This window comes from Fukomys damarensis, unplaced genomic scaffold (genome assembly GCF_012274545.1).
Source record: "Fukomys damarensis isolate Sample0158 unplaced genomic scaffold, DMR_v1.0_HiC HiC_scaffold_4, whole genome shotgun sequence".
NCBI lineage: Eukaryota > Metazoa > Chordata > Mammalia > Rodentia > Bathyergidae > Fukomys > Fukomys damarensis.
The window spans coordinates 68,975,413-68,993,592 of NW_022900916.1; the positions used below are offsets into that span (position 1 = coordinate 68,975,413).

Genomic DNA, 18,180 nt, shown 5'->3' on the forward strand with positions numbered 1-18,180 from the left:
TTTTTTTTTTTTTTTTTTTTTTTTTTTTTTTTTTTTTTTTTTTTTTTTTTTTGGTACTAGGGATTGAATTCAGGACTCTGCACTTGCAAGGCAGTTATGGTGCCACTGAGCTAAATCCCCGGCCCACAAACTAGTATTCTTGACTCAACACTATAGCTAAGACTTGAATAGAAAGACTACATACAGGATCTGTTCATACCTTGTGAAAATGACCTAAATTGATCAGCATCTTTTCCAACTTGCTGATAGACACAGGTCAACGCTATAAAAATGAGCTATCTCACCATCTAAGAGCAACGTCTGAATGAAGAGATTAAACTTTAGGGAAAGAGCTGCAGGCCAAGGACTGGATCTCTAGGTGCTGCTTGATGCTGTCAAGAAATAGCCTGCCACACATTAGCAGCACTGCCTCATGCCTTGGGCTGGCTCCTGTGCCTCATCCATGCCTCTGCTGGTCTCCACAGACCCTTATATGAACAAACTGAAAACAGGCATGGTTTCAAATTTAAATCGCATAAATGCCCTTCCCTATCAAGGACCATGGTAGAGAAATCCCAACACACACAACTCCTACCACCCTTCCAGTGACCTGGTCTGGTGGGTGATACTGACACCTTCACTATAAAGGGGAGTAAACCGACATTCAGAGAGTTCTGAGAAGAGCCCAGGTTTGAACCTGGATCTTTTGATTCTAAGCCGGAACTTCTGTAAAGCCCACGAGTGGGAGCATTTGCACTTTGACTGGAAGGATGACAGAGGTTGGGGCCAGGTCTCCAGGAGAGTGCTCTGGGCACCCTCTTCAACAGGGGAAGCAGGCCTCTCCACCTGCTGTCCTTTTCCAGCCCTTTCTTTGTTTCCACTCCTTAGGTAGGTGCATATTCTGCCTTTCCAGACGACGGTTCACTTTTTATTCCTTTCCTGTGTTCTTTTATCACTACTTTACACACAACTTGTATGTCACGGTTTCCTTAGTTGCCTAACACTTAGTTGGGCAGCCAGTAATAGAAGGGAAAACAGAATGCATTTTCACATTCAAAGGCAGTAATGGAGACAGTCACACCCCAAACTATGATGCATGCTGAATATGAGAAATGCTACTTGTGTCCTTTGTCCTGTGAGCCCAGGGAAAGGACCTGTGGGCAATTCTCATTGGCATTCTTTCCAGTCCATATACTTTCCTCATCTGCTATTTTACCACTGAAACACTTAGCAAAATAAAGCAGTGTGGGTGGAATTAAAAAAAAAACTCACCAAAAGCATGCTCACAGATAAAACCAACCTGAATAAAATTGTCAAGATGAGCGTATCTCTCCTAGGGACACAAAGGAGTGTAGTCTGAATTCAACTAATGTAAATCTGGAGGCACGGAAGTGGTGATAAGCTCTGTTTCTTCAGATTCAAGGGAGAGACTCAGACCTCAGATCTTGGCCACTGTTCATTTTGTTATTAAATGAGACATGTGCTGTTTCCATGGCAATCGCGACGAGAGTTTTATGGCTTCTTTGAATACTTGAGAGTCCAAATCCACTCAATTTCCTAAGCAGAGCCTGCAGTGCTAATCAAAACCCTTCTCAGAAACCATGTGCCAAAGAGAGGGTAGCAAAGAGTAATTCCAGAATTGGTTTAAGAAGCTGTGGTCGCTGGCCTAGTAGAAACTTTGCCTGTGATTTCTGTCTTTATGGGTCAGGTCACCACTGACAAGAGGACTGTAATTCCTGTTAAACAGAGGCAGTTAGGGAAGATGCTAGACCTGAAGACTGTGACAGCTGACAGCGCTGTGTGATCACGCACTGGCCCACCCTCTTAAGACTTCCTGATGGCTGACAGGCGCTCGCCCTGCACACTCTCTGATGCCCTCTTCACATTGTGGTGTACTTAAGGAACCCATCCCCCAAGTTGTTGGAAACCCCCAACAGAAAAGCCTCAGCTGCCTGGCTCCTAAAAGGGCTCAGAAATCTGACTCAAGGTTGTACTCTTTTCCAGAAGTTGTTCCCTCCAGTGATGGGGGGCAGTGCAGACTCAGGATAGCTCAGATGTTCATCCCAGAGGCCAGATGAGGCTTTGTTAAAAAGTGCCACAGCTCACCCTCACTCTCTGCCAAGCCTTTCTAGCAGGTGCAAAGCCTGAGCCATTCTGGGAGAAAATTCCCACCTGCTAATCTTCTCAGATCTCAGTCTGTTTACAGGTGATCCAGCTCAGGAGCCCCCCGGAAAATGACCATCAAGGACATGTCAGGGTTTTTGTACACTAGTTGCAGTGTTGAGCTCTGCAGTCATACAAATCCAGTGGGCCACAATGTTTTCATCCAGTTCTATACCATATTTGAACAGATATGTGTGTTCGTGTACTCCATCTAACTGGGACAATGACTGATTACAGTCTCCCTGGAGGAGGGATTCATGCATTCACATGCCAGCTCTACCAGGACGGACCCATAGTATCTCTCGGTTGGAAGCAACCACTCCCTCTCTGGACTGTTCTGTCCTTGGTGTTTGAGTTTCATGACCTGAATCATTCATTTACAACCACCTACTGAATAAAACAAGCCTTGTGCCTTGTGCAGTGCCCAGTGCTGGTCACAAAGAGAAGAAATGTGTGGAGATGAAAAGAGTTCAGTCTACAACAGACACAAGCAAGTCAACGTAGGCTGCCTTGTTGTTGGTGATATGGTCAGAGATAAGATAGAAGTAAGTGTGAAGTGCATCTAAGAGGGTCATCTAGGTGGGCCAGGGGGCCATGGGGCTATGACACCAACTCAAGGTGTTTAGGCAGGACTTCCTAGAGAGGTGGCAGGGAGCTGAGCCTTGCAGATCTGCTGTTAGACAATGAGTTAGCTTCGTAGGGCTGCTGTAACAAATTACTACAAACTCAGTGACTTAATACAAATTCTTTCTCTCACAGTTCCAGTGCTCAGAAGTCCAAAATCAGTTTTACTAAGCTACAATTAAGGGCTCAACAGGGCTGGTCCTTCTGGAAGTTCTAGAGTTCCTTGTCTGTCCACCTTCTCCATGCTACCCATGTTCATGGTCCCTTTCTCCTTCAGAGTCACAGCAACATAACATGTCTCCCTTCACACCTCGAGTTCTACCCTTGCATCTCCAAATTTGGGGTTATAAGGACACTTTTTTGGTTCTGGGCTCACCCAGCTAAACCAGACTAACCTGTTCATATCAAGAGTCTCAGCTTAATCAGATTGCAGTGACTCTTTTACCGAGAAAGGAAACAAATTCTCAGGTTCTGGGGATTAGGATGTGGTGGACATTAGGGTGAGGCATTATTCATCTCCAGCACCAATGATCTCACCCACGATAGCATTCCAGGCAGAGGAGTGAGCAAGGTAGGGAGGCCCGGCCCATTGTCAGCTGTGCAGCATTAAGTGGACGTTTCGGTTTTGAGAGGGGAATGAATGCGAAGGATCCCTGTGGCCAGGGACACCCGGGAGCTGGTTTTCAGGACATTGGTTTTGAGTGACTCATAGTTATTTACGTGTCTTACATTCCTATATGTCCATAAGCCAAAGCCTGGATCGAAGTCAATGACTTCTCAGTACCACAGCCGCTCTGGTTTGGTGATGGTCCATGACAAGACTCAGCCCTTTTGTGTGTGGCACCAGCACATGCCAGGTTTGCACCCCATGGTGGCATGGTGGACTGAGCGGCGATCTGGAGATGTCTGAGAGCAGCTCACATTCTTCTAAGCATCTTTATCTTGGCAGTGTGACTGTTCTTCTCACAGCTCACTTTTGGGGGACATTTCTTGAGCCTCTTGTGTGGGAGGGCACAGGCTGGAGACGGCTTTAACATGTCACACTGAGACTGGCAAAGTGATCCTTGTTGAAGCAGGATGATGACCCATAAAGGCTCATTATACTTTTTTTTCTACTAAGTCTTCTCATCATGTAAAGTTTTTGAGGAGGTTCTGTGGGCAGAGGTGAGCTGCCCATGTTATCATAGGCAGCTCAACAGGGCTTGAAATGGGAAAGAAGCTCATGGCAAACTCAAGGTCCGGAACGGAGCTAAAAGATGTTCAGACTGCAAAATGAGCTCCTGTCTGTAGCTTAACAAGAGAACATCTGTGAAAGTGCTTGGTCAACTGTAAAGCTTTGCCCACCCATGAGGAGGAATAGCTCAATTATTAATATAAATATTATTTTTTAAGGAATCACACTGTTTTCCAATCTTTTGTTCAATAAGAGATACATATCTTTCTCTCCTAGAATTCTTAGACTCACCGATGAAAATCCTTGTTGATCAATTTTTCCTTTGATGTCCTGAGTTTTAAAAAAAGTTTTGGTTTTCTCCCCTTCTGCATCTCTTCCCCAGACACTGAAGGATGCCAGTGACAATGCACGCAAGGACTTCCACCGCGAGGCTGAGCTGCTGACCAACCTCCAGCACGAGCACATCGTCAAGTTCTATGGTGTCTGCGTGGAGGGTGACCCACTCATCATGGTCTTTGAGTACATGAAGCATGGGGACCTGAACAAGTTCCTTAGGTAAGGCAGAGTGGAGGGGAAGCTGGGCTTGAAGAGGGAGCTTACTTCTAGCTCTCACAAGCCAGAGGCAAGAACAGGGAGTTCTTGGGAAAGGGAACCTTCCTGTCTTCAGAACAGCCCTTCCTAATAAATGTCCTCGTAGATGCCAGAGAAAGTAACAGAAGAAAAAGAAAGTCACAGTGTCTTCTGTTTCCTTAACCAAGTATCTCTACACAATGACTCTAAGGACTTGATTCAACTTTCATTTACTGAGTATTTATTATATTATTTAGCACATGCCCTGGAGAGGGTTGCCTTAGAGGGTCTGTAGAGATTGGCAAGTGGATAAGAGAACATTATTCAAGTCCCAAGGCACTGTAAGAGCTAAGGCACCAAGGTGTGGCCATGATAGGTATGATCAGGTAGGAGTGAAGAGTCTGGGCTAGCAGACTATGGGATAAACCAGGGGAAAGGGACAGAGAAATTACTGGAGGGCTGGAGCCGGGGAGGGTGTTGTGCAGACTTTACTGTGATAACAAAGGAACATCCAGCCAGTCGCTAGTTCAGAAAGAACAAGACTCCCTAAAAGGAAAGGTTTTCAAAGGGAAAATGAAGGGTGTAGAACAACATTTAACTTAGCCATTGAAGCTTCTGGATCATGGGTACTGCTGACACCTCAAGGTCATGGAAACTTGAGCAAGTTGTGTGCTTTCACTGTAAGCAGGATCTCTAGAAGAAAGTAAGTTAGGAAGAGAAAAATGACAAATACCAAAGGGAGTCATTGTGTTATTAAAGAGCATTAATATCACTTAAATTTCTACCATTGGCCCAATTGTGTTTAGTTTAGCAATGACTTTTTAGGAAGTCCCCGCTCTTGCGTATTGGAAGGAGAAGTCACAGATGAAGCCAGAGAGACAGCTTAGAGTGAGCATAACCCACCTGAAGAAAAAGTAAAGCTGCTTCAGAAAATGAAGCTCATTCCCACAATGTTGGAGGCTCTGACTCCTGAGAGACACAGTGGTAAGGTGGCATGAGCAAGGGACTTATCTTCAGTCACAGACGAAGGTGAATCTCAGCTCTGGCCATCTCCTAGTTACATATCACAGCTTCCTTGACAAAAATATGAAATGGGCATGGGGGCAGTAGAAGGAGTATAGAAGTCTCTTAGCATAGGTGCAGATAGGACACATGCAGTAAGCAGACCCTTGGCTTTTGCTGGCAGTGATTGTGCTGCTAAGCCATCTACCTTGGTAGACAAGTCACAAGAGGAGCTGGGTTTCATAAGCTAGAGGAAGACAGTGGGTTACCCTGGTGTGGCCTACAGTGAATTTCCCCATCCTGTATTTCCCTGGGAGGAGAAAAAACGCACTGAGTCAGGGAAACGTTGGTTAAGGAAGTCGCATGATGTCTTCGTTTGCATTAAACAAAGGCAGGAATGGAAGTGGCACACGGAACACTAGGAACCACAGGACTTAAGCAGTCCCAGAAGTAACAGTTAAGAGTCCCGGGCTCTCCCAGGGTGAGGCTGGGTTCTTCTTCCTTTCCTATATCAGCTTCTGGCATTCACAGGTGGGTGTCTGGTTTACTCTTTTCAGTAACCTCTACTCTCAGGTGGGTCCAAGTCAGACGCTTTTCAAGTCTTACTGGTTCTTACCTGTATTTCCTTTAAAAACGGAGTGACTCTCTTAAAGAATAACCAGTGTGCTACCTGGGGTATCTTGGTAGATAGGCTAACTTAGGAGAAACAGGAGATATATTAACAGTGAAGGCAGACTGCCTGCCTGCACTTTGAGCCTCAGTTTCCTTACCTTTAAAAGGGGTGTAATAGGGCTCTCAAGGACAAATGTGAAGGCTGTTATAAAATCAGTAGCTATTGTCCCTTGACCCTTCATCTGCCATAGTTTCCTCTCCAAAATGGTTCTCTCTAAAAGCTGTAGCATAGTTCACAAATACTCACTGGTATATAATTAAATGCTTCTGAGTACTTAGATTGGGTATGTGTTGGTGTTATTGTGTGTGGGTGTGTGTGTGTTTGTGTATGAGTTACAACTTGGTTCTTTCACTTTTTGGCTCTATTAGCTACTCACCTGTCTCCTCCCTGTTTTCTGAAGGAATGGGCACTTGGTTCTCTCTTGGTGTCCTGCACAGGGTGTGAAGCACATCTCCTATGAGATGTGAATGCTGCTGCATCCCACCAAGGTGAAGCTCAGGCTGTTATGTAAGCCGAGGGAGTGGCTGTGAATTCAGAGGAAGCTTCATGCCCTGCCCCCCACCACTAAGTCCTGCTGTCCAGCTAGGCTCCTAACAGGCCATAGATGGGTACTGGTCTGTAGCTCAGGGACTGGGGACTCCTGGTCTACAGAGTTAGACTTCATTAACTGTTAGTGAGAGGATACTTTGTGTTAGCAGTGGAGAATTTGTATTTTATCACCTGTCCATATCTATTTTTTAAAAAAGGGTTGGTTTTTTGGGGGGAAGTTTTTCCCTCTGGTTTTTCTATGAAAAGGCCAAGAAGCATACACAGTCTCCATTCCTTCTCATATCAACATCCTCAAAGATGTGCAGTTAGTCTCTTCATTTTATGGAGTGAAGAAACAAACCAAGAAAGGTTATTTCATCCAGGGTCACACAGCTATTCTGTTAGGCCTGGATTCAAATTCAGTGTTGCTACTGTCACTGGGTTTTAGGTGCTGGAGTCTCAGAATTAGAGGTGGTTTCTAAGTTTTTCTTTTCCTGAATATAGAATTGGTCAAGACAAGTACAAAGGCAGCAATGTTCTATGTTTATCACAGGTAGGGAAGGGGAAGAAAGATGCTCTGTAGAGTGAGTTTGGGCCCTGCAAACTCAAGGCTGGCCAGCACAAGTTGACAGAGGTCCAGCTTGATGGTGGCTATATTCATATCTTCCACACCTCACGCTGATGTCAGGTCTGGGCTGACCTATCAAAAACCTGCTTGAGTCCTAAGAAGAATGGGTGACAGAACTGTCTGGTCAACGTGTAGGGCTTTGGGAACTGTTTTGGGCATGCATTCTGAATCTCCATGATCAACAGCCACACCCCCTGGCCCAGCCAGTTTTCCATGCCCTAATTTCCTGCTCGCAGTTTTGGCCTCAGAACTGCAAGACTTTTTACCTCCAGAGAGATTTTGAGCTAAAGAAAGGCTAAAGCATTTCCTCATTGTTGCCCTCACCATGGCAAGAGGCACTGGGCACTGTGGGTTGAGTAGAGATGAAAACTGTTAGGACTTACCTTGTACAAAAACAGTAAGTTCCTCCCTAGGGAATAGTTAAATCCAGGTATTTATACACAGGAGGAGCCAAAGAAATCACTGGGTACCCTTTGTATTTTTGACTAATGAGGAAATTGCCACTTAGAGAAGTAAAAAAGATTTCCCAAGGTCCTGGTAAAAGATTTCCCAAGATATTGGTGGGACTAGGAGATTCCTTGTCCCCAACTCTTTGTCCAGTGATTGTTCTCTGAGGATGAAAGAATGAAAGTCTGGTGAAGGCATGCCTCAGAGTCAAGGAAAGAGAATCACTGTGGGCTGAAGCCATCACGAAGCAGGGGCATACCCATGGCTAGAACATGTTTCCTTGGAGAATTCTGGCTTCCTCACTTTTAAATACATAGTTCTTGAATCCGCAGATGAAGTCACCCACTTTAAAATTTATTGAAAATGCTGCATATTTACTGCAATGCTGGGAAATGTCTTAAAGGAGACCTTTCCCTCCTTTATTTTCCTTTTCAAGCCAGAAGCTCTGGGAATGAACTACACCTCCCTCCCTTGCCCTACAGTGCCCGCTCAGGCCATGTGGGGTGTTGATGTCTACCTCAGCAGCTCAGTGGAGGACTCTAGATCTAGGACTGAATTGCTGTTGAAAGCACCCTAAGACAAGAATCCTCCTCTCTCTGAAGCACATGCACTATTAAATGCCCTGAGTTATCACATAGATGGGGAAAAGCCAGGTATGCAAACAGAAGAAAAAGAAGATTTAAAAATACTTTAAACTTTCATAGTTTAAAGAATTAAGCTTTCCCCTGTGAAGGAATAACTGTGAGTGGTTCAAAGGAGCACTCCTGTGTTTTTGCCAGTGTGTGTGGCTCATAAGATTAGAAAGAAAGTGAACTGGAGAAAGTGGTATTTATCACTGGGAATTAATGTCCTGAGGATACCCTGGAGCTCTACTGAACTGGGCAGGAGGACATTGACAGCCCTGTGTGGCCACATATGAAATAGATGGAAAACTCTGGTGCTGACCCCTGGAAGCATCAGTTTGGGGCTGGGGTGCTCTCTGCTGTCCCCTCTCCCTAGAATTTTCCTTCACTGGGGCCATCTTCTGCTTCTCAGGATCAGAGTCTCTGAAATCCTAAAAATGCACTTCTGTAAGCCTCAGAGTAGGAGTACCAGGCAGGCTCACACAACCCTGGAATTCCACACACGGAGAGGTGAAACAGCCTGAGGGCTCTGGCAGCTTTACAGGTAAAGCTGGGTGCTTCCTTATGCTTAGTCAGGCAGTGCCAGAAGTGAGGCTTGCAGACAGCCCCTCCGATCAGAGCTGTGGCTCCAACAGTGCCTTCCCTCCATGTCCTCCTCAGGGCACATGGGCCTGATGCAGTGCTGATGGCTGAGGGCAACCCACCCACAGAGCTGACACAGTCACAGATGCTGCACATCGCCCAGCAGATTGCCGCAGGCATGGTCTACCTGGCATCCCAGCACTTCGTGCACCGCGACCTGGCCACCCGCAACTGCCTGGTTGGGGAGAACCTGCTGGTGAAGATCGGGGACTTTGGGATGTCCCGGGACGTGTACAGCACTGATTACTACAGGGTGAGTGGCTTCCCCCGACCACTGTCCCTGTTTGCTGGGGCTGCCATATCAAAATAGAAAGACCAAGGGACTCAATAGAAATGTGTTCTTCACAGTGCTGGAGGCTGGGTGTGCAAGATCAGGGTGTAGCAGACCTGCTTTCTCCCTGCCTGCAGGTAGCTGCTTCCTGTTGTGTCCTTACTTTGTTTTTAATGTATCTGGGCCCCTGGTGTTTCTTTTTATGTCTGAATCACCTCTTCTTATAAGGACACCCCTTATGTAGTCTTTTTTTCCCTCCTGATCACCCCTTCAAAATCCCATGTCCAAATACAGTCATGTTCTGGAGTACTAGGGGAAAGTCTCCAATATAGAAATGTTGGGGGGACATAGTTCAGCCCGCCTGCCTATTCATGTCTCTCCAGGGTAGTGAGACATCCCCAAAAGGTAAATACTCAGTATGAGAATTCCCAGAGGAACCCAAGGGCTTGGGTGGATTTCTGGTAGGCATGAAACTACAGGATTCAGAAGCTTAGGTTTAATTCTGTATATTGGAGCTTTTGCACTGGGTCTGAACTAAGGCAAACTTACTCACATGAATAATCGTATACTAAATTTTGAAAGCTCTCTCATGGAACTACCTTGGTTGAAAGTGGTACAGCTGGTGAGATGTGAGAGATTCTGTCCTGTCTATTCCTAAATAGTTCCGTCCAGCCTGCCAGTGGTATTACTACTAAAATGAACGAGGGGTACAGTTAAAGGCAGGAATTCAAATCCCCCATGGCTTAGAATTGATCTCCTGGGTACTTTAGTTATGCTGAGATCTTGGAAGCTTAAGTATGATAAAAAGGGACATTTGTAGAAACTTTGAAGTTGATAGTGAAGAATGAAGGTTCTGAATGATGTTATACCCCCTCATACTCTCTATTTGATTTTCTTGTTTGTGTTGCTTGACTTCCAAGGAGAGAGGAAGAAAATGGCAAGAAAAGGAGGAGGGAATAGCATCCTCGATGTGTATGGCCTGAGGGGAGAAGACATATAACTTAACTACTTTCATAGAAAGGTAGAACAGGTGAAGGTTAGGCCTCTCCTCTCCGTTGCTCTTCTCATGATTGCTTATTTTTAGGAGGTGTCTTCTCAGTTTATTTCCTGCACCCACGTGTAACCTTCCTGACTTCCAGTGCTTGTACATTTTAGCAGAGTCAACTCTGCAACAATTGGTTTAAGAAAATGAACCTATTGCCTGCTCCATATTCTTCTGTAGACTGTTTTGTATGGTTTTTTCCTTTGTCACCTTGGTAAGAATTGCCATATTTTGTGCTGCAAGAAGGAACAGAAAGCAAGTTGAAAAGGATTCTCTTGAAAAAAAAAAAAAAAACAACAACAACAAGACAGAAGAACCAGCCTCATATTGGCCTCTTTTTTGGTGGAAATGTGCAGGAGGGATGGGGAAGAGAATGATAGAGGGGGATCTGACAGTTGGATAGCAGCCAACGAGGACAAAGATATTGATTTTATTTTACCTTCTCTAAAATTTTGACAGGATGGTCTCCCTTCCGGTTTCATGAAAGTATTTTAGCGGTATTTTGCTCATTGAAGTGGCATATCTGTGAGGTCCAGTCTGTTGAGTTTGTCAAATGGACTAGCACAAGTGCTGCTGGGTTTTTCAGAACTCCGGTGTGTCTGATGATGCCACAGCACACTGGCTGCCATGTTACTTAACCCCTATTGGATCACTTATAAGTTTATCCTTAAGCTTGTTCCCATTATGGTGTCCACTTGTTTTCTCTGTCACTTTCTTTATGGCTCAGGTTTCTCACCTGCCAGCACCTTAAGTAAGTTTTTCTTCCTTGTCTTATCCGTGTCCTTTTCAACAGCCCACATCAAAAGCCAAGGTGAGGAGCTCAGTAGCTGATCTCCAGTGTCAAGAATCCTTTCTGCCAGAGTCACAAGGGAGGTGTTTTATGTTTGCCTAGGCTCTCTTCTATGGAAGAATGGTGATCAGGAATGGAGTCAACGAGATGGAGAAGTCTTATCTTTAGGAAAGAACCTAAGCACTAGAAACCCAAGTCTCCCTTTCAGGGTGGCTTGTGGGGCCCGAGGCTCTGTGCCGTCATGGTGGGAGGGGCCGGTAGCAGATGCTCCTCCATCACAAGGAAGCTGCCAGCATCATCGGGAAATGGCTTTCATTCTGTTGCAGCAGAGCTAATTATACCTTCCCAATGAAGGGAGAAATTGGAACACTGAATTTGTATTGAAACCAGCCTGACATGGCAGGTCCAAACTTACTCTAGCATCTATGTCCGCTGAATTGTTTTAATTAGCAGCTCCACAGTACCAGTCTTCAATTTTGTTTTTTCATCCCTTCCCTTCTCTGGCAAAACCTGACATTTAGGAAATGTCTGATCCAGATTTCTATTGCTTTTTGCCTGCTGGAGACCTAAGATCTTGCTCTTCTTGTTCATTACCTCGCCACTATGGATACTTAAAAACAATTTTTTTTAATGTGCACATTCGTGGTTTTCACTATTTGGATCTGACATACGCTCAAAATAAATGTGATCTCTTGGTCAGTGGAGGACCCCAAACATTGAAAAGCATAGCTTTTAAATCATAGTCTCCTATAGCTTTGCTGTGGTGATGAGAAATCCCATCCCTTAATTCATTTTCCACTTACAAAAGGAGGCAAGAAGCACAATGAGTGAGTTGATTCATGGTAGACATTTAAAGAAGCAGATGTATATAAGTTGGCACAGCAAGGCCATGGTCAGAATCCTAGCACTGAAGTGATGCTAACAGCAAAGTCCAAAAAATCACTGTTTGGTGCTCAATACCAGTTTATTACCTGCAGGGAGAAAAGAAAAAGTGTTGTATTAAAAACCAGCTGATATTAACAATTAGCCAGTGAGCTGACTGGGCGTTCAGCGCCTTCTCCCCAGCCGTGTACCACCTGGAGTTAGATGGTTGATGAACCAGAATATGGAGTCCTGAGTCGCAGAAGAGGAGAGGTTTATATAGGAGATGGACAAACAGATGGAAAATAATCAAGAGTTCACTATCATATCTTGGTCTTCAAAAAGAATGTGTTTATGTTTAAGGAATAGTTTTATGTAATGGGAACAGTTTTGGATAGGCAGGTAGGTAGGTAGACTGAGGGCTCATTCCAAAGTGTTATTAGTGTCTCATATAACTTAACAGTGCCATTCCCTCTGTGAGGAGGAGCATAAGAGCAAACTCTGGTTCCCTCTCTCACTTCCCACAAGCAGAGCTGCTGCTTTCAAATCTGTGACCCCTCAGTACTTTACACAAATAGGTACTCTGACACATAGCACGTGGTCTCACCAAAATTGGTTCATACCTATTTCTCTCTTGTCTGGAGCAGGACAAGACATCTCTGTATCTACCCAAATGTAACAGTACATAGGTGCGTAGGAGGTGATCAGTAATAATCATTAAAGAAGACATCCATTGTTAGGAAGACTCTCTTGGAGTGTGTCTTTCTAATCCTGTAGATGAACACAGAAGTCATTCAGATCTGCATTTGGCTTTTGACTCTGAATTCAGGAAGTAAGGCTAGGGTTTAGAGATATTTTCATCTCAGACCTTTTTTCTTTTGAGCACAGGGAAAAACTTTCCTTCCACTGATTACTACAGTAGGAAAACTTCCTGGGAATATTATGCCTAGAACACTTGAAGCCAGATGCAAGGGGCACCCAACCCTTCCTGAGAGCCGTCCTGTTGTCATTAACTCTCATCTGCGTGTATCATTTCCTTATTTTCCCTGTCACTCTGTAACACTGACACAATGACTCTTAACTTTCACATGCACAATTAGTGACCTTTCCGTTTGGGCCTTTTAGATTAAAGTGGCCTTACAAACGTAAGAGATTGTTTATTTTATGAAGTCATCTTCAATCCGTGTCTCTCTCTACACTTGGAGGGAGCACAGTTCAGAGAAACCTGTGTGCCAGGGAGGCAGCAGAACATTGAGTTCAGACTAAATCTATATTAAACTGGATTTGCATAAATTGTTTCAAGATTCTAAATTGGTTTAATTTGTATTCAAGCCTTCCTAAGAACCTTTTACATATGCTTTGGAGTTGCAACAGGGTATGTCTGAGAGTCCAGTCTTTCATTCATTTATTTATTTATCCAACACTTTTTTTTAAACGACTACTGTATTAACTATAGTAGATATAAAAGAAACCAAAGAAGAAAGAAAACAGACAGGTGGGCTCTTCTTGGATATTTAAATGCAATGAGATAAATGCTGTAATGGAGATGTACTGGGAACTTGAAAGAAAAAAAATTCTAATCTCCTTTGGGAAGTCAAAGTAGGGTTTGTCGAGCCAAGACAGCTGGCATCTCTGTGAGTTTCACTGTTTTGTTGAGTCAGGCTGGGGAGGCGCGTATGTGAGGTACAAGTATGTAAAATGTGGCTGTGTAGACATCACAGTTGTGGCCAAGGAATGGGGACTCCTTTGCCTTGCTTCTGAGACAATTTAGTTGTTGTCAGATTTTACAAGGGCCCGGTCGGCCACATCAATGGACTTCACCTTAGGCAGCAGGGAGCCAATACATTTTTACACGGGGAGTGGCATAACATGTGAATTATGTCTAGGCACACCTGAGCTCTAGCAGTGGGTTCCCCGCAGATGCCAACATCCCCACCCCACACCTACAGGATTTGGCTGTAGCAGCTTCTCACCTAGGATCCACATGTTCTCGGTGGGTGTGTTTCAGCAAGAGACCCATGGTCAGGAGCTACTGCCATTGTCCTGGCTACAGAACCACAGAGCCTTTCATCTCTCAGTGAGAGCTGTGACCTTTTAACAGAGCTGCAGAAAGCTACAGAAGCCAGGAGGGAAGACCTGGCACGGAGGTCCATTGCCCGGGGCTTTTGTCCTGACCATTTCCCAATGAGAAAAGTAGGTCAGCAGGAGTGGATTCAGTCTCCTCGTTTTGGGGGTGGTTTTGCTTTCTACTTTTCTTGTGCTTTTCTTTGTCTGATCTTCAGTCTCTCATCCTTGACTTCGCTAGTGCGTCTGTGTTACATGGAGATGTGCTCCACTTGGAAAGCCAGTGTACTTGCAGGTGCACGAGGGCTGTGGGGAGGAAACAGCAGGCACCTTTCAGGAGGTGGGACAGCCGCAGGATCACTGCACTCAGTGCTGTCTCCCAGCCCCCAACAGCTCCCCGTTACGAAGCTGTTAGGCCTGCACTTCCTTGTGCCTGTTTTCATATTTTTGCATCACTAAGTCCAGAGCCACTGACAAGGGAAGAGTAGCTGGAATACAAGGGAAAAGTCATTTGAATCGAAGGCTGAAGACAGCGGTGCAAGTCTCTGATTTCCTTCTGAGCCTGTGATAGCAGCTGGGAATGTGTTTGGCCAAGGGTAGCAATGTGCTCTGAAGGCGGCCAAGCCAATAGGGAGCTGTTCTGCTCGTGGCACAGGAAGATCACAGGGGACGATTTCTGATCAGTTCAGAGGCTCTCTGATCTCAGGACTGTGGAGTGAAACTTGAGAGTTCCTCGATTTTCTTTCCTGGCTGCAAGATAGCTGCAGCTCACTCCGTACATCAGAACAGCAGTGCTGGGAGCAGAGAGGCAAGATGGCTTATAGATTCTCCCTGTGTTTTCTTCTTTTAGGGGATTATATTCCCCAAAACATCTTCTCTTAAATGTTTCTTTTTTATGTCTTATTGGCCAGAGGTGGATTAGTATTAAGGACTGATCTCATTTGCCAGAGATCAATGGCTTACTACTGAAAAATTAGAAAAAAAGCGGGATTTGACTATAGGGAAAAAGAAAATGAATTGTTTTGGGCTAAGCAAGAAAATCAACTGTTATACCAATCTCATGCACCACGACAGCCCTCATTTTGTTATTTACAATGAATTCTTACTCTTAGAGTAAGCTGCAGTGACACATGTCATTGGTAAAAAACAGAAATACTGAAATTTCTTAGTGATCTATCTTTGTTCATTTACATATAATGCTTCTTTTTCTTACTTATTTTAAGATTCATGTTTTTTGTACTTGAGTTCGTTGGATTTCTTGAATTTCTGGGCTTATTTTCACCAATTTGAAAAATATTTGGCCAATATTTATTCAAGTATTTATTCTGCTCCTCCTAGGAAGGTGACTCCAATTTCACTTACATTGTCACTCAATGCTGTCATGTGGCTCACTGGGCTCCTTTTATATTTTCAATTCTCTTTCCCTCTGTTGCATTTTGGAAAGTTGCTATTGTTTTGTCTTCAATTTTAGTAACTGTTTCTCCTGTAATATCTAATTTCCACTACTCTTATTCAGAATACTTCACCCTGTGTAGTTTTTGTTTCAAGAAGTTCAGTATGAGGCATTTATTGAATCTCCCATGGCTCTAGCTAACTTTAAGCATGTGGAATGTCATTGTAATAGCTATCTCAGTGTAATTATAATATTCTGTTAGTTTTGGATCAATTTCAGCTGATTGAGTTTTCTCTGCATTATGGATCCTATTCTCTGTTCTTTTGTTTCCCTGTAATTTGCAGTTGTATGGCAGACACTGGGACTTGCCTTACTGAATGATGGATATTTTTGCATTCCTGTAAGTATTTTAGTGTTTGGTCTTGGAATGCAGTTGCATTGCACGGGAGCAGCTTGACTCTTTGTGCCTTGTGGTTGAGACATATTAGGCAGGACCAGAGCAATGCTGACTTTAGGGCAGAAAATTCTCCACCTCAGACACAAGGTCCTCCTGAGCCTTCTACACTATACCTCATGAGGTGTGCTCTCTGCTTATGAGAAGCAGCACCAGTGTGGGCCCCGTGTGAGCCCCAGACTCTGTTTCCTCAGGGGTCTGGGAGCGTTTCCTCAGCCACAGACAGTGCCCTCACCTGCAGGCACCCATCAGTATGCAGCTCGATGCTCCAGGTTGACCGCTGTCCAGGGACAGACGCTCAGCTCCGTCCTCCTACAGTTGTCCCTTCTGTGGCATGCAGTCCTTTCAAATCTTCATCTTCCTAAACTCTCAGCTCTGTCTCTGCAACTTAGCGAGCTTACTGGGACCCACCTGGGACTTCCCCTTCAATGACGTGAGCTGGAGTAATCACATGATTCACTACATTTCTTCTCATCTCTTGAGGTACATTACCTTTATCTAGTGGAATGGGAACAGTTCATATAGTAAGCCACTTTTTGGCTGTTTTGGGTGAGATAGGAATGTCTTCTCCATGGCTTCGTCTTTCATAGAAGCAGAAGGCAGTTGCACCTCTATTGATGGGGAATATCATTTCAAATCTATCAGTGAGCCATTATCGGCAGCTAAGAAAAACAAGATGCTCTGTCCTTAAAACAGCTACTTCCTGTGAAGGTTTTTCCCCCCTTTTTAATTAAGTAACTTTCATTTACATAATACTTCTACAATTAAAGTTTTCCTGCCTACACATGATTATTACTTAGGTAGAGAAGTAGATTTTTCTCCATCTCCAGTGAGTACTGAGCAGGAGGAAATGATCTTAGCTTTCTTGTTACCTCTGAGAGATTCCCAAGGCTCCAAATCGGTTTGGTAAGGCATTGGGAAATAACATGTGGGCCAAATATTACTGTTTGCTCTGTGCTTTCACATTCTCCCAGTCATGCCCTGTGCTGAGGGCTGAAGTATCTTGGATGGGTGAAATGACTGGATTATCCCACAGTGGCGCTGCATCCGGAGTTCCTAACCCAGCCTCATCCACATGTAGACACTGAGTATGACATATTCTCTTCCCTAAGGAAAATCATGCATCTCCTGGGGAGAAGACACATGAATCAGTCACTTTGATACTAGGTGGTGTAATACATGCTGTGGGAGAACAGAGATAAATAGATTCGGGGGAAGATTTGAGATCTAGAAAAAAAATTGGATTTGGCTTAAGCCCCAAAGGAAAAAAAATCACAGGTAAGGCTGTTGTTAACTTGAAAGATTATCACTTCGGTGCTAATTAAGGTTACCTGCTAAGTGCTTCGTGGACAGAGTGCATATGCTCTAATCCTAAACACTGAATAATTCACACAGTGCTAGGCACTTTTTACATTCTTACTGATCGTGACAACTGCTTCCAAGGAGCTTCCAAAAAAGATTGTACATTATTCTTCTTGGCAGGTTTTCGAAGTAAAGATATTCTCCAGTGTACTGGATCTTCAGGGTGGAGATCACTCCTAAGTCCGTTGGATCCATGTGAGGTACTTAAAGCCAACCAAATTAATCCTTTGCAGAGTGGATCACCTTCCTGGGCTGGACATCCCAGTGGTGTCATGAGAACTTCATAGTACTCATGCACAGCACCAACCCTAGGCTGGACCCTCCTAAAAGAATTAGCAGACAAAGTAGCATATGACACCTGTCAGTAAGATGACTTCTCATGCACTTTTCATGCTAATGGAGGCACGGCAGTATTTCTTACCTGCTCTGTAGACTTCCCTGCTACCTGGGCTCCCAAGCTCCACTGCAGATTTGAATACCTGGCAGTGTTTTTATCGGTGTTTAAAAAATCTTAGTTTGCAGGCCTTACTTTAGATGAACTGGTTAACACCTCAGAGAGTGGAAAGATAAGAGTTGAGAATTGGTATTTTGAACAAACTTCTCAGGTTAGTCTGGTGTGCAGCCAAGGGCGAGAAATTATAGTCCCACTCAGAAACATTTGGAGAAAGTAACGAAGGACGTGATACCATGCTAAGGTTCAGATGGTGACAGTGCAATTGGTCTTAACTGTCAATCTTCAAAAATAGGATAAGTGCTATTGAACATTCTCTGGAACATGCTCATCTATTTTCCTGATGAAGATGGGATGACTCCATTAAAATAATTAATGTATTTTAGGGACTTCCAATAGGAAGGCACTTTGGATTTTTTTTTTTTTTTTTTTTTTTTTT

General features: G+C 44.2%; 1 protein-coding gene across 6 annotated transcripts in view; it reads left to right on the top strand.

The window, feature by feature from the left end:
- The window catches only part of Ntrk2 (neurotrophic receptor tyrosine kinase 2), a 385,092-nt gene that overhangs the window by 275,972 nt on the left and 90,940 nt on the right, over positions 1 to 18,180 (top strand). For all 6 annotated transcript variants that reach the window (XM_010605519.3, XM_010605520.3, XM_010605518.2 and 3 more), the window contains 2 exons: positions 4,323 to 4,495; positions 9,072 to 9,306. In XM_010605519.3, the coding sequence (XP_010603821.1) occupies positions 4,323 to 4,495; positions 9,072 to 9,306 (408 nt within the window). The remainder of the gene's footprint in view (positions 1 to 4,322; positions 4,496 to 9,071; positions 9,307 to 18,180) is intronic.